The following is a 15,856-nucleotide window of genomic DNA, read 5'->3' as shown; positions in this document are numbered from 1 at the left end:
TCCTTACCAGAAAGCCTACCTCTTTCACATCATAAAGCCTTAATAGGTGAAACATTTCTGAACACAAAATGAATTTAACTAAATTAAATAACTTACTCTAAGAATCCTTTAAGGTCCTCTTTGAGATATCTTATCCAGGCCTGTTGTAACCTAGACATTGCATATTGTTTAGCACTATTAAATACTGAAGCTTCTATAAAGTCTGTAGCGTTAAGTAACTGTTTGTGAATTTCATCCTGTTCTGATGGAGAAAAACCTGAAAGTATATATTTGCCAGATAGGTCAAATGTCAAATCCCTGATCTTAGCAATGTTTAACATGAAAAAGTTGGCCATGATTTCTTTTTTCTGAGTTACTTTAACCTTGACTGAGCTCTGCATTTGGCTCAACCTTTAGCTGCCTGTTTAATTGTTTTCTGTAACTCATTTTTGTTCCATTTCATTGGCTGTTCTTCTTATAATTATGGTCCATGCCCTCTTACTTCAAATTTATCTTACTACCTATATTTGCTCCACCAAGAATAAAACATGCACCTTTGGTAAAACTTATGTAATGACAGCACATTAATATTCATTTGAAAAAATAATGTTCACTCACCAATATAATGATAACTATTTGGAGCTATATGATTATTGTAAATAGTCCAGGCATGACACATGCGTAATAATCTGTCAGCTGACCTCTCTTCTGCAGCACCATACTCTGTCACACTCTGCCAGAACAACAACATAGACAACAACAGTTTATTATCTTGCCTGGAAAAAGAAAGAGGGATATTTGATAAGACAATATGGAAAGTCAGATATCTTACCATTCTAAAGCACCAAATAAATATAGAATAAGTAAAGGAATAAAACTACTTATGCATGTACAAAACTTTGGATAGTAGATTGGTTGTATGAATGAAGTTGTGTGCATTTCATTGATAAATCGATGTAGATGGAATTGAGCATGTTGTGTTACTGCACTGATACGTGATGTCATTGCTTAATATTTTTGAGTATCAAATCTTGTCCAAGATCTTAGGCAGTAAGATCAAAGGGAAATTGTAAAAGTTGCTGATAACACTAATTACTTTTGTTGCATTTATTTGAGCAATATTTTGTTAAGGTTTAAATCTTTTACTTGTCTTGTGTACCCTTTATAATATCTCATTTCAGCCTTACGAGTATAATTAGGATGATTTTTTCCCCATGGCTAAAAAGAGAAAAGATACCAAGGAGGCAATCCAAAACTGTCTACCTATATCAAAATTCAACCTTTACAGCCGATTCAATGAGTTTGTAGCTAAAGGTAATATCTATGGTTAGCTTGCTTGCTAGCTGAACCGTAAAGTCACTCTAAGGTTTGGTAAACTACCCTCCTTTTACAGTAGACTAGTCCGACAGATAACCTATCTATCTGTCTATAGGACTAGTCTTCTTGGAAAGGAGGGTAGTATACCTAACCTAACAATTACTTCACGGTTCAGCTAGCAAGCAAGCTAACCAAAGATATTAACTTTAGTTACATACTCATTTAAATTGTCTGTAAAGTCTAAAACAAGTTTTGAATAACATGCAGTGTATGCAATCCTTACATTGTTAAGAAATGTTGGAAGGGTCCTCCTGCTAGTTTATCTGTAGCCAGTGCTATCTGAAACCTATCCAAGCCAAATCTGAAAGTGTTTAAAAACATTATGTTAATTAGTGTATGACAAAATACCAATTCAGAATACAGCAAATTAAAATAAAGAGGTAACAATTAATTTCAAATTGTCCTGTTAGCTCTCTTTTCTTATTGATTTAAAGTCATATATGTATAAATTAATAAATCTTTCCATTTAACTAAAAAATACTATAATTGAACAGTCCTTAGCTTGGTAGAAACTTCAGGATATAAAGAAAGAGTAAAAACAAGGAACTGTGACAATATATGTTTTGTATTAAGAAACAGTGACAGAAAAAGATTAAGCAATCATCAAAAGTGTAACAGAAAAAAATACAAAAAAAAAGTAAGGCCAATGAAAGGCTAGAAGTTTAATAGCTGGAAAAGCACTGCTAAAATCTGTGGATCTAAAAAAAATACTATTGTAAAATATTTAAACAAGACAATACATCTTTATATACTGATAAAACTAAAATCAGGAAATAACTGCTCTGCTGGGGTCCTCCACCATAGGTTGTTGAATATTTATAAGGTATAACTGTTAGGTTAGGTGCAGTGATAAGTTCCTTAATATAGAGTTTTGTATAGGAAGCATAAACTTAATCAAAAGGTCAAAATAAGGTTTGTTACCAAGGCAGGATCCAGTAATATTGAAATAAGAATATTACTTTTATATGCCTACTTCCAAAAATTAATTGAATATTACAGTTTCATAATCTTGTACATTACAGAAGACAATCTCAAACTTGCATATCAATGGGTTCTGATTGATAAGTACAGATTTATTAACCAACAAAGAGATTTATTTACAGTCTGACAGGTAGAACTGGGATATCAACCCAAAGATGACACTTAGCCAGAAATTGAAAATCACAGTTTTAGAATAGACAATTATAAACTTACCTTTTGTAAATAGTACATGAATTTGCCCATTTTCTGACTTCAACAGTTAACATTTTTTTTTTAAACTCTTTTGTAATCTATACAGAATTAGCCACTTGCAAAAAATGGTTAATGTAAGCATGGTTTCTGCTTTTATTTAATGAATAATTTCAATTTAAGTGAGCATTTAATAGGTGATAAGTGAAGGTATAAGTCAAATTATATCATAGCTAAAATAATTCATTTTCGATAACGTAAACATATATATTCATGATCTACAGACACTTCTTAATTTTCCAAAAAATAGTTAAATGAAGTTGGTGCTACGCTTTCCATAATTATTTCAGTAAGAACTCTGTCAGCCAAATTTTGAAAAAGTATAAAATTCTGATTTGCTGTACTCTCATCAGATTGACAAAGACTGTTTTATGCTTGTAGATTATTTTAGCTATGATGAAATCACACAAAACAGTATTAGGGTGTTGCACCATACAAACCTCAACTGTGCAAGTACACGTCTGTGCAAAATATCAAACAGACACGTGTTAAATCATTTTCATCTTTTCACATTTAGATAAAACTTAAATTTTCAAATCTCCTAAAAAGAGGTTTGTGTTCTCTTTTGTCAGATTATATTTCTGTTGTACTGGAATGTAAATATTCTCTCACATGACACCTACCAGCCAGTCAAAGACTGACAGGTAGATAGATATAAACTTTATATATTTCTGATGTCTGACATTTCTTCAACACAAAGGAATGACCCAAGCCTAGTCCTTTTCTTGAAAGTCATGTCCAAAAGCTGGAATTGAGTATAACATTTTCTGATATGAGTTTTTTTCATTCCAAGAGCGGTGAACATGGTAGCCACTAATGAGAAGCAACTGTTACAGTGAAAAGTAAATACATAATTGATCATTTATTAAGATACTCAATATTTTCAGCAATACAGGCTAAGGTATTATCGAGTCTAGTGGAAGGATAAAGACTTTTGGAAGTAACAAAATTCACATAACCCATATACATTTCTTACATTATAAGTCTTTTACAATTCCTACTATAAAACTAGTTCTAGTTGATTAAATTACTAATTGCATGCTTAAGTGAAATATCACTGTGTACTTTTGTTCAGCTTCATAACATTGCTTTTGTCAATGAGAAACAAGCAAAAACTTGAAAGTAAAAATTTCACAACCCTCTCTAATTTGTATTAAAGTACTGGTGCTCACATCACACCTGAAATATATTCTACGTAAAACTATATCTCTCACCTTTGTGAAGTAGGGGGTGGAGCTTGTCCAATCTTAAACTTAGCAGACGATATCCTGGAATCTAGTCTCCGACCACCCTGACTCAGATGCTCCCAATTCTTTGTTTTAGAAAAGGTCAAGACATCATCAGGTAATACTGGCATGGAACTGACCAATGAGATTGAAGGAAAAAATGGAGTAAATGTCTTCGCTGATTGTTCAGGTATTTCTAATCTGTTTGCATAAGGACTGAAAAATAAAACAGTAGACATGAAATTCTTAAGCCTATAAGTATGAATGCCGAATAAAAAAAGACAAGAATATAACAGTACTAAGAGCATTTTTGAAAAGCTGGTCACCAACTTATTCACATTATATAAAATTGTATGAATATTAATGAGCTTAAAGTCTGTCTTAGTTGTTATGTTAATAATGTATGGAGATATCTAGTTTCCCTTTAACCTTTGCATGTAAGAATGAAATTTTTTTAAATACATCCTATCATTGGTAAAGTTCCCCCAATATGCCTTCAACTGCTTAAACACATCATTTTAATTTCAGATAAATACAATATGTCTTACCTTAGGCTAAGTTCTCTCTCTACATGTATGAGGTAGCGAGGTACCCAGTATGCCCTCAGCCTCCGTAGCACATCATACTGAGTTCTTATAAATACTGTATGACTTAGATTAGCGTTACTAGCTGCTTTAGATATACTGTTTTTGGCATCAATTGTTAAATTCATTTTATATCTGTCTTGTATGTCCCTGAAAATTTAAAGATTAAATGTTGGTTAAATTTAGTATCAAAGTCTATGGTAAGGTGTGCTTGATAAGGTTTGTGGTACATTCCTAATTTTAGACTGTTCTTTATGCCATTCTTAAACTCTTTACTCATAAATTATTATCTCATTCCAATGTTATGTATAGATCTGTCAACGTATATTTGTTCCGCCTAAAAGAAGTTCCACTGGAAACTTTGTTATAAACAATGTAATAATACCTATTCCTGTTGGAACAAATATTCTATACCATTTAATCCGTTAGGAACTTATACTGTAATATTTCTTCCTGTGGAAAGAATATTCCAAAATATTTTTTCCTTTGGAAGTTATATTATGAAGGAACTTCTATTCCGTGACAGATCTATGGATAGCTAATATTACTTGCAGTAACATTTGAGGAGGGGTATAGGAAAAGGTATATACTGATTGGTACAACTATACGGGAGTGAATCACTCCTCTTTGAAGTTTAAATCAACCCCTCAATTCAATGAAAGTGAAGTTACCAACTTAAACAATCTATTTCTTTTTATCACCATACCTTCTTCTCCTGTTCTCCCCTTGAAACTCTCAGTCCCCAATCAATGAAAGGTAAGAGAAATTACCAACCTAAATCTATTTCTTACATGTATATACCCATAATTTGTCCACCTCCCCTCCCCTTCCCACACAGTCTCCAAATTGTTTTTCACCATCCCTCTCGTCCCCTCCCCTCCCCTCCCAACATTGTCAAGAGTATATACAAACCTAAACAATCTATTTCTAATTTTCTAATATCATAACTGCTTTCATCTTCAAAGTTCTCCGTAGCATCTTTATAATATTCACAGTCCAGCCAGACCTCTCCCCCTCCCCAGACTGCCCCCCCCCCCCCTCAATGAAATGTAACAGATACTGACCTAAACAATCTATTTCTAATATCATTACTGCTTTCATCTTCAAAGTTCTCCATAGCATCTTTATAATATTCACAATCCAGCCAGAAATTTAATAAGGCATAACCAGCTGTGTTACTAAGGAATTCTTTAAAACCTTCCATTCCTTCACTCTAAATAAGTAAAAAAGATTCTTTTAAACTTAATTTAACGTGATGATTTTTTTGATTTTTTACATTTGTTTAAACTTTTAATATTAGCTCATGTTCAAAAGTAAAGAATGTATTTATGTTTGCATTTGTCTAACCATTTATTGCTCATGTTTCATGGTAAATAATTTATTTGTTTTTACATTTGTTTTAACTGTCTTTAGAAGTTTTTAGTTTTGTTTTAACATGCCATTATGAGCTCATGTTACTCCATATGGCTGCATACCAATTGTTTAATTAAGGCTACTCTGTAGTCTGCAAATGGGGTATACATATTCACTTTTAAGTCCTTCTGTGTTGGATGGTTATATAATGTTTTATTGGTAATTGTCTATTAATTTTTTATTTCATGTTGATCAAGTTTCGTGCAAACACATAAATGAAGGTACATAATGGTACTATAATAGAATACGGAAATATCAAACTATCAGATTTTCTGCATATTCATGCTTTAATAATATAACTGTCAAATAAAATGTAAAAGCACTTTTCAGTGGTGACTTGAAAGAAACAAAACCAATGCCTTTATTACAACTTCGAAACAAGAACTTACTGTTCCTAAAATTTGTTCTTTAAGCTGTTGAAGGGACATTCTTGTTCTCCCTTCTAAGTTCTTTACATCTGTTTCTGTCTGTTCTTCACTCCCTCGTTCATCCTCAAATTGAACATAAACTTGACCATTAGGATCTGGTTCTTCTTCCCCAAACAGGAAGTCAAAATCTCCAAACAATGGGTGCCTCATATAATCTTCATAATTAACTGGTGCTGACAAAACCCTGTAACAAATAAAATAATTTGTTAAGGAGGAATGAAACACAATTCACTTATAGTAATGAGTTGGCAATCTCAATTCTAATATGACGTCCTTATTACGCTTTGTAAACAAAACCGTGTTCTAATGAGCACAAAATATGTTTGACACATGTGCACAAATTTACTGTTTATATTAAAGTTATTTCCATCGTTATCCTACAAAAATATACACATTCAATAAGCTTGCATAAACTTTTATAATATATGTTATATCGAACAACATATATACCTGCTAGCAATACCCTGTTCATATTTTTTAAACTTATCAAATATGAAATGTAATGTACAGACTCCTCGGGGAGGAAACAGGAACAGCTAAACATTTTTACGGTATTTTCATATGCTTCGACCTATAAGAATACTGTATTTGTCCTATTAGAATCAATTTCTAATAGGACAATTAGCTAACGCTCAGTATAAAATATCGACAAATATAATGCCTTCCCATGTTAAAATGAGCATAGAGCATGACATGAAGGAATTATTTCTTAAGCAGTATCTTGAAATGGCCATTTTATAACCTAACAAAAACCAAAACTTTCTTCTTTGAAACAGAAAAGCATTTCTTTTTTGTCTTTAAAAGTATTTGAGATAAATAACAATTTAAAAGATTTAGTTTTTGTTATATGCAGTGGCAAATGTTTCATGCATATTCTGACCGTTGAACTCCTTATTAGAGAACATACCTTGCATGTCGTAGAAATGCTTCTTCTGCTTCTGAGGTATATTTCTTTTGTTTTAACTGTAATTTTTTGACATCATCTGTAATTCAAATATAAATAATAAAATGAAGTCACATTTCTATAGAAACAAAATCATACTGAGTCACATACAAGTACATGAATATTTTCACTAATATAAAAAAAAAACACTTTTGTATCATTAAATTTTGTAGTCCAAAGTGTGTTCTATTACACCTATCTTTTGCAATATGGCATTGTCAGATTCAGTTGTTAAAAATTAGGAAGGGTACAAGTGCTCCATAATTTTTTGCCTATATTCCTTTAAAAGAGCAAAACTTATTCTGAACTCCCCAAAAATAACCCTGCCTCTAAATTAGCCCATGAGCATTCATACAAGGCTATAAAAATTCTTACCTCCAGGATTTTCAAACTTCACAGACGCTTTACCCTCTTTAGCTTCACTGTTTGGTCTGTAATTATGTAAGAAGATGATTATACACAAAAACAAATTACATCAATAGTGTATTCTTATTCTAAAACACCATTTTTTAATGGTACATGTATACAGTAAAATTTTCCATTTTATACAAATGACACTTAAATAACCAAGATAAATCATGACATTCTATACTGATGAAGTGGGAGGCATTCTGTTCGTATGAAAATTTTTAAATTGTATGAACCTCAGACAGCCACCCAACATCACAATATATCATTTTTAACGTCAGACAAGACTAGTGTCTTTAAATGGCAATCTATTTTAAGTTTAGTTCTAAATAGTCTTTTTTATTCTGTAGCATTTCATAGCAAAATACTGCCTACAACATTTTGCTTGTATTATATTGAAGTTCCTAATTCTTTATAAATTTTAGTTGTAAAGCAACACAAAGCTGCTATAAATGATGTTGAACTAGCAAAAGTGAAAACAAAATAGGTATCTGTCCACTTAAACATCACATATACTTACTTTCCATCTTTCTGTTTCTTCTTTCTATGTGTAGCACTTTTAATTATAGCCTTTTCCTGAGAATATTGGGTTTCTGTATTTGTACTTCCTCTATATGTTGTTTCTGAAAAGCCAAACATTTTCAATAAATAATTGTTATGTTGTGCAAACTTAGTTAAGGGGACCAGCATGTCATGTTAAGATACTCATCAGACCTTTTTAATGATTTATTATATTGAAATACTAGCTTAAAGAAATTCAAGAGTCTTTCAGATCTAAATATCTCATATAATAGAATGTGGTCCTTGTGTTACTGTTCCTCTTGTACATACTTCAAGTGAAAATGGTGGTATTTGAAATAACTTAGATTTAATGAGAAAAAAAAAAATTCTAGAAGTTTTATGCTAACAATAATATCGAATAATCATATGACTTCTAAATTCATTGTTTGTTGTTCCTTTGCTTGCATTTTTTTTAGCTTTGCATTGTACATGTACTGATTTTGTGACATGGATGGAAAACCCATATCCTGTCTTTTCTTTTGCAAAGAATACCTGTATATGATGTTCAATATCTCGTTATATATTATTTCTTACCTGAACCTAAGTAAATCCTATTTGGAACACTGTATGCTCTGCTCCCTGGTCTCTGGTAAGGGAACAGTGCAGAGTAACGATACTGTCCCTCTCCAAAGCCAAAGTCATCATCGTCAATCTCATCATGAGCACTATTATCAGCACTATTACTCAAACTAGACACATAACTTTCCGACTGCCGACTATATCCTCGGATTTGTTGACTAGAGCCACGACTTGCTGAGTATCGGTCGTCCAATGGACGTAATAATAATTTACATAATTTAAATTCCCTGAATAGTTGAGTGCTGAAAAATAGAAATTAATATGCCATTGGTTAAAATTACTGAAAAGTTAAAACATAATATGGCGTACTAAAATATATTAAGTTAAAGAAATACAGCTCAAACCAATTATGCACAGGGAAAAGATCATAAGATGTACTAAAATGAAGCAATGACTTTTTTTGTACAAATAAAGAAAGAGTGGGCAACTTGAAACCAGAGATGAATTCCTATGCTTCATAGAAGTAAGCAGACTCTGAGCAAGTAGTGGTTTCTAATATGGGTATAACTCATTCAAATCAAAATGATTTTTCTTTGAATGTTTTGTCCAAACAAGTGATACAAGATGGAAACATTGCATGTGTGTTTTAAAGGATGCATTTTAACTGACAAAAACAGTTATAAACTGTCAACTTTACAAATCATACGCTCATATGACTAAACCTAAACTTATCTTTTATTTTCAAAAGAAGTATTTCATCTCCATGCATACAAGTAGAAATAGGTCTTTTGATAAAATAATGAAACTAAGTTTTAAAACAAAAACAAGCAATTGATGTCATTTCCGTTGGATTAGATGATGTATAAAGAATTTAAATTCTCTTTCATATTAAATTAAACTTTGGCAAACAAACCAAGTACATATTCTGTCTACTTCACAAACACATTCTTTATAAAAGGTTTTCTTCGCATATTTTTTGCACTTTATCATGAGTATTAGAATGTCATTTATAAGATAAATTGAATGTTTCGTTTAATTAAATAATAATCTTTCACATGTGTTCAAATAATGTGTCAACAAATTCTATTCACACACAAGTCCTAATAGAACTGATTCATGTCAAATTTTATCCCCACTTTTGAGATTACTCATTGTTGAATTGTCAAACAAACACTGAATACACGTTTTTTTTGTTAATTTTTCATATGGTTTAGGAGACAGTAGTTTGTAAAACTGCAGAGACTTATCCTGCATTACATGTTATTGCTATTTCCTGCTGTTATAGGGAAATTGTAAGCATATATTGAAAAACCAGTTGTTTTAATGAAATGAAATACAGTGAAACAATTGACTTTGGAGACAAGAGATGCTTTCCACAACCTCAGTAGCCAAAATTAGTTTGTTCTACTAGTTGTTTTAACCCTCATATGGGAAACAACTCTTTTTTTCAGACATTAGAACAAATGATTTGATACATAGATCATAGATGTACATCTATGCATAGATTAACAATGGCCTCCCATAATACATCTGTTGTTGATGACCCAACAAAAACCAATCAAATCCAAAGTATGCACTGCATAAGATGCTACTATTTCTAATAAAAGACAGTCTTTAATTCTTTCTAAAAAAAAACTTTACCTGAGGAAAAGTGGCAGTCTGTCAGTTCTTGCCCATTCTAACAATCTTTCTCTTTCTTCGTCTGTTGGTCCATAGGGCAGACCATCACTGTTGTTACCACGGGTACTACTACTATGGATTGACCTTTCATTTATATCTGATTCTTCAAAGGCACCAGTCAAACGGTTGTATGTAAGGCGTTGTGGAAATACCTGTAGATATGTAATAGGTTTTATTATTAACAAAATCTAATAAGGAATTTATTCTTACTTTCCTATTTATAATTAGCCAAATGTCAAAGCAACCAAAGGGATATAACTCAACCATTTGGACAAGTTGAAAATGGCCTTATAAGAGAGGTGACCTTGAAATCATGGTTCAAAATGCACATGTCTTACTACACTGGGGTAAAAAAACTAAAGACCTGAAAAGGCAGATTGACACCTCATAGAGGTAATCGTTATGAAAAGGTATACGAGATGTGGTATTGCCAATAAGACAAGTATCCACCAAAGTTCAAATAAAGTGGATGTAAGCAATTACAGGTAACCATACAGCCTTCAACAATGAAAAAAACCTATACTGTATAGTCAGCTTTAAATGGCATTGATACATGTATTATCATCCTGAGTGTGCATGTATATCTGCCACTGGATACAGGTTTCACTATACATGTACATGTACATGTATTATCATCCGGAGTGTGAATGTAAATCTGCCACTGGATACAGGTTTCACTATACATGTACATGTATTATCATCCTGAGTGTGCATGTTATATCTGCCATTGGATGTTAAGTACCCATCAACCTATCAATTGTATATGGATTACCACTCGACCACAATATGTAATAATCAAATAAAGAGGCTCATCAGCTGAGTACCTATAGTATAGTAAAGAAAAGATCTACACCAATAAATCAGTAAATGAGAAATTAATAATATTTAAAATCCAAACTAAAATTATTCTGTAATATTCTCGACTTTTGAAAACAAGATTAAAAATAGATCTGACATTTAAAAAGAACTCAACTTTACTTCAGAGAAATATTACCAATAATTTAAGTGGTTCAATAGACAAATTTTGAATTTATAATCATAGGTAATATTTATACCTACACATGACTAGGCAAAATATGTAAATATCAATTTTCTATCATTTACATAACATTTAAAGAATTGATAAAGTGCTCTCCCTACTGAATATAATGTAATCAATCAATTAGAATGTTAGTCTTTGACAGTGGTGTAACACACTTAAGATACTATCTTTTGATCCGAACTTATTTGATTTTTGGTTCATTATGCAAACATTAAAGATTTTGTAAGCTTAAAGATTTATGGAATTTTTTTCCTTCATTTTTTAACTAGAATAAAATAAAGAGATATGGTATGATTGTCAATGAGGTATCTATCTACCATAGACCAAATGACTTGGGTATAAGGAACTACAGGTCACAGTGTTACTAAGCCTTCAACCATGAGAAAAACCCATACCACACAGCAAGCAGAAAATTAATTTTCATAAACTCAAACCTTTGCAAATTGTAAAGGCTTCAAGAAGTATTTACCAAGTACCGTATATAAAACCACTTCTGAAACATATGGTTCAAACATGTTGTTTCACTCTCAGAAAAAGGATCAAATTGACAATTTACCCATTTGAAATATGCATATCATCTTGGGTTACAAATCCATCAGACAGCCAACCAGAGGACAAAAACCCAAGAGTCATCTAGAGGTAGACCTAAACAACAATAGAGGGTTGTCTATATATATTCATATATATATTCAATATGAAAGACTTTATAGATTGACTTTTTGGTTAAGATTAATCAGATTTCATTTCAACTATGTAATCCATGATCTCATTAGATAGACTTATAAAACAACATGAAACAAAATCAGGGTTTTTTCTAATTCATACTTCCTGATGAGCCCTTTACATATCAAAATGAACTTATACAAGTGCTCAATCTCTATGAAAGTTAAGGAAATATAAACAAGAATGTGTCCATAGTACACAGATGCCCCACTTGCACTACCATTTTCTATGTTCGGTGGACCTTGAAATTGGGGTCAAAACTCTAATTTGGCATTTTAATTAGAAAGATCATATCATAGTGAACATGTGTACTAAGTTTCAAGTGGATTGAACTTCAACTTCATCAAAAACTACCTAGACCAAAAACTTTAACCTGAAGCGGGACGAACAGACAATGAACGATCGGACTTACGAATGGATGCACAAACCAGAATAAATACTGCCCCTCTACTATCGCAGGTGGAAAAACTACACTGACTAAAAACTTTAACCTAAAGCAAGACAAACGGATGAACGGACAAAGGAAACGAACGACCAGATGTATGAAAGACTGGACGAACAGACCAAAAAACATAATACCGCTCTGCTATCTTAGGTGGGCCTTAAAAACTAGAAAAACATCAGAAATTATTTCAACATGAATCTTGTTTATGGAACCATAAAAATAAAATCAGGCACATAAAAAACTATAAATTTCCATAAGTACAATGATAGAAAGAAGATGTATTTCATTGATTCAAATCCTTTACCAAATTTTTAACGAATTATACTCTTTAATTATCACTAGTTAAGATTATCTTAACTCCTTTTCAAATCTTAATTTAAAACAGACATGAATAAGAGACAGAAATGATTTACAAACATAAAACAGGAGCAATATACCTTAAACTTTTTTACCGAATTGTATGAAGAGAAATAATTTATGTAATCTAAGTATTACAATTAAAATAACTTCATGTCTTCAAACCATGAGGATCCAATTGTTTACTTTAAAACCCAAAAGGACAATACGGCTTGTGACCTTCAGTGTACATTTATAATTAACCATATACAGTTATTTACATGGTACGAAATAAGCTGTTATATAAATTTGTTTTGTCCATTGTAAACATTGAACGTCCTCATTTAAAAATATTCCAGTTCAAGAACAAATGCTTGAAGTGGAAACTGATCTTGGATTTTGAAATATATATATTGGAAATTAGAGCCTAGTCTTTGGCAAATATATCAAATAACTCTAGGGTAATACTTTTTAGTGAACTGATTGAAAATTTCATTTTTGTTGATATTTGATTTCATGGTTTTGCATGTAAGCAGGCTCAGCCCATATGAAGTTTGTATTCTGCTGATCGGATACATTTCTGGTTCAATCTTACCCAAGAAATCGAGGGAAATAAGTGTCAAACAAAATGACTAATTCACAGTACTAACTTTTTTCCGATGAAATCTTACTCTAAAAAATTAGTGTAATTAGTCCACATGAAAATACACATTTCAATTAAAAGCAAAGAAAAAAAGTTTAAAAAGAATCTTTGTCACCAGGTTCTTTGAACTAAATTACTCAGCAGTTTCAAATTGTAAAAATATTCTGCATAACAATGGACAATCATGTACAATGTACTAAAATATTGATAACCTATAACTGCATCAGTACAAACACATTTCTAACAAAAGTTTTTCTGTTTTTTTTATGAATAACTCATGTTTCTCATTTGAAATCTAATTCTAATCAAATAACATAACAACCGTTGAATAAAGTTTCCACCTAAAATCAATACATGGTCGTAACTTTAAGGGTTCGATTTTGTCAAGAAGTTAATATCGGGTTGTATTTTAATCAATTATGCTTATAAGTTATTTATTGATTGTCATTTGGCCGTTAAAACTGTTGACAAACTTTTATTTATGACATCATAACATCAATTTCCATCCTAATTAAAACCATTTTCAAACAGCGATCGTCCAATATCTAAACAATGGGAAGGAAGTCGGGAGAAAATTATGAATCAATTTTCGTTTTTGATATGAAAAAAATCACTTGATATAGAAACCTGATATCAATAATAACATTAATGGGCTTTAAAAACTACATCAAAATCAGATCTATAATTCCCATTTACATGTTTTAAGGTTTAAGCATCAAAAGATCCACTTTTAAAGTAAATTGGACATCATCTTTTTCTTAAGACTTATGGATCAGTAGCTCAAATGTCCACAATACATTGTAATCTCCTATTGATATATTATCTCTTCTAAGAAATTTGGAATAAATTCTACAATTGTTTACTTTTATAATTCTTTTATAATTTGTTATTTAGATGAAGAGTTGTCTCATTGGCACTCATACCACATCTTCCTATATCTATTTACAAATTGTTTTCCATTTGCAAAGTTTCTATCCATATGAATTAAAGATGTTGTTATATATCAACAAGACATCAATCTAACCATACCAATAGCTTAAAAGGCATCTAGAGGTCAAATCTTAATCTTCAGTAGCAAAAAGAAGTGTCAATAAAATATGTTCAGCTCTTAATTAAAGAAAGACTATGAAAGTTGTGAACAAATTTTACAGACATTATCAAAGATCCACCATCAACATAAAATTCTTTGAATAACAAAAAACTATTTTTTTGACAGAGGTTAACCATTTTAATATTTCTGACTTACAATGTAGGACAAACACATAATATTTTTTTAAACAATTCTTCCCACAAACAACAAATGCTGTAAAATTTAAAATAATATCTCAAGGTACCACTTTTGTAAGTATTTTATATTACTTATAAATTCATTTTGTTTGCCGAACCCTTCAAAAGTTGTTACAAAGAAGAACTATGTTGACTCCCCTCATTAAACAAATAACTACATTTGAGTACCTGAGTAATTTACTAGTAAAAAAGAAGCTCCCCTCATTCAAACTGAATTCTTGACATCTTATGGAACATACCTATATAAGTTATAAAATTTGGTAAATTTGTAGGTACTAGTGACTAATCTGCATTTGATCACTAACTTGTATGGTTGAGTGTTGAAGTTATAATTTGACTACCAATGAGCTTTAGGAAACTGTTTTTTTTTAACCAAATTTCATAATCAAATAATTAATTGAAATATTAAACTATGCAATGGCAGCTCAAGAAATTTAAATAAGTGGGAGCCCATTGACTGCTTAAATGGGACCTGCTCCAGTCATGTTTCTGCAATTCCCTATATAATCAACCAAATTTTTTCCACAAAAAGGGGGACCCCATCTTAATCTGCCTATGCTATTCATTTACTAACTCAAATATTTTCAACACATTTCTAATTGTGGGAAACCAATTCTATGGAAATACCATAAGAAAGTCACAAACTTAAAAGTTGGAAAACAAGTACTCTCACTGAATGGATTATGGCTACAAAGGACAATTTAGTCTCTTGTCTTTTTAAACCATAAGAGACTAAGACCACTGATTCAAGGTCCAAATATATAGGGTCTGTTCGAGCTACACAGATAGAACAGGCTGTGATGTTATTCCATTTTTCCACAATGTTTAGTCTTCTCTGTGTTAATTTGATATAAGTACATGTATATGATAAACCAGTTTGAGAGTCAGGAAAAAATATTTCAATATTTTACTTTTCATTAATCAAGTTTTTTATGATCAAATTTGGAATTAAAATTATTTTGTCTAAATTTGTAATATATATGTACTCTATGGACATGAACTTTAGGACTACAGTACACTTATTATAATGTC

The 15,856-nt window shown here is 31.2% G+C and overlaps 1 protein-coding gene across 50 annotated transcripts in view; it reads right to left on the bottom strand.

The window, feature by feature from the left end:
* Window positions 1-15,856, bottom strand: part of LOC139514265 (regulator of G-protein signaling 22-like) — a 56,995-nt gene that overhangs the window by 29,403 nt on the left and 11,736 nt on the right. For 30 of the 50 annotated variants that reach the window (XM_071303259.1, XM_071303227.1, XM_071303230.1 and 27 more), the window contains exons 3-15: window positions 10,310-10,500; window positions 8,684-8,970; window positions 8,109-8,211; window positions 7,556-7,611; window positions 7,145-7,220; window positions 6,199-6,421; window positions 5,461-5,609; window positions 4,361-4,546; window positions 3,801-4,028; window positions 3,027-3,047; window positions 1,580-1,657; window positions 598-755; window positions 97-256 (exon numbers count right to left, since the gene is read on the bottom strand). In XM_071303259.1, coding sequence (XP_071159360.1) covers window positions 97-256; window positions 598-755; window positions 1,580-1,657; window positions 3,027-3,047; window positions 3,801-4,028; window positions 4,361-4,546; window positions 5,461-5,609; window positions 6,199-6,421; window positions 7,145-7,220; window positions 7,556-7,611; window positions 8,109-8,211; window positions 8,684-8,970; window positions 10,310-10,500 — 1,916 coding nt within the window. The remainder of the gene's footprint in view (window positions 1-96; window positions 257-597; window positions 756-1,579; window positions 1,658-3,026; window positions 3,048-3,800; window positions 4,029-4,360; window positions 4,547-5,460; window positions 5,610-6,198; window positions 6,422-7,144; window positions 7,221-7,555; window positions 7,612-8,108; window positions 8,212-8,683; window positions 8,971-10,309; window positions 10,501-15,856) is intronic. The other 20 variants (XM_071303229.1, XM_071303249.1, XM_071303262.1 and 17 more) reach the window with 1 other exon arrangement.

This window comes from Mytilus edulis, chromosome 3 (assembly GCF_963676685.1).
Source record: "Mytilus edulis chromosome 3, xbMytEdul2.2, whole genome shotgun sequence".
In the NCBI taxonomy this organism is placed as follows: Eukaryota; Metazoa; Mollusca; class Bivalvia; order Mytilida; family Mytilidae; genus Mytilus; species Mytilus edulis.
This window is presented reverse-complemented; position numbering and strand designations above follow the sequence as displayed.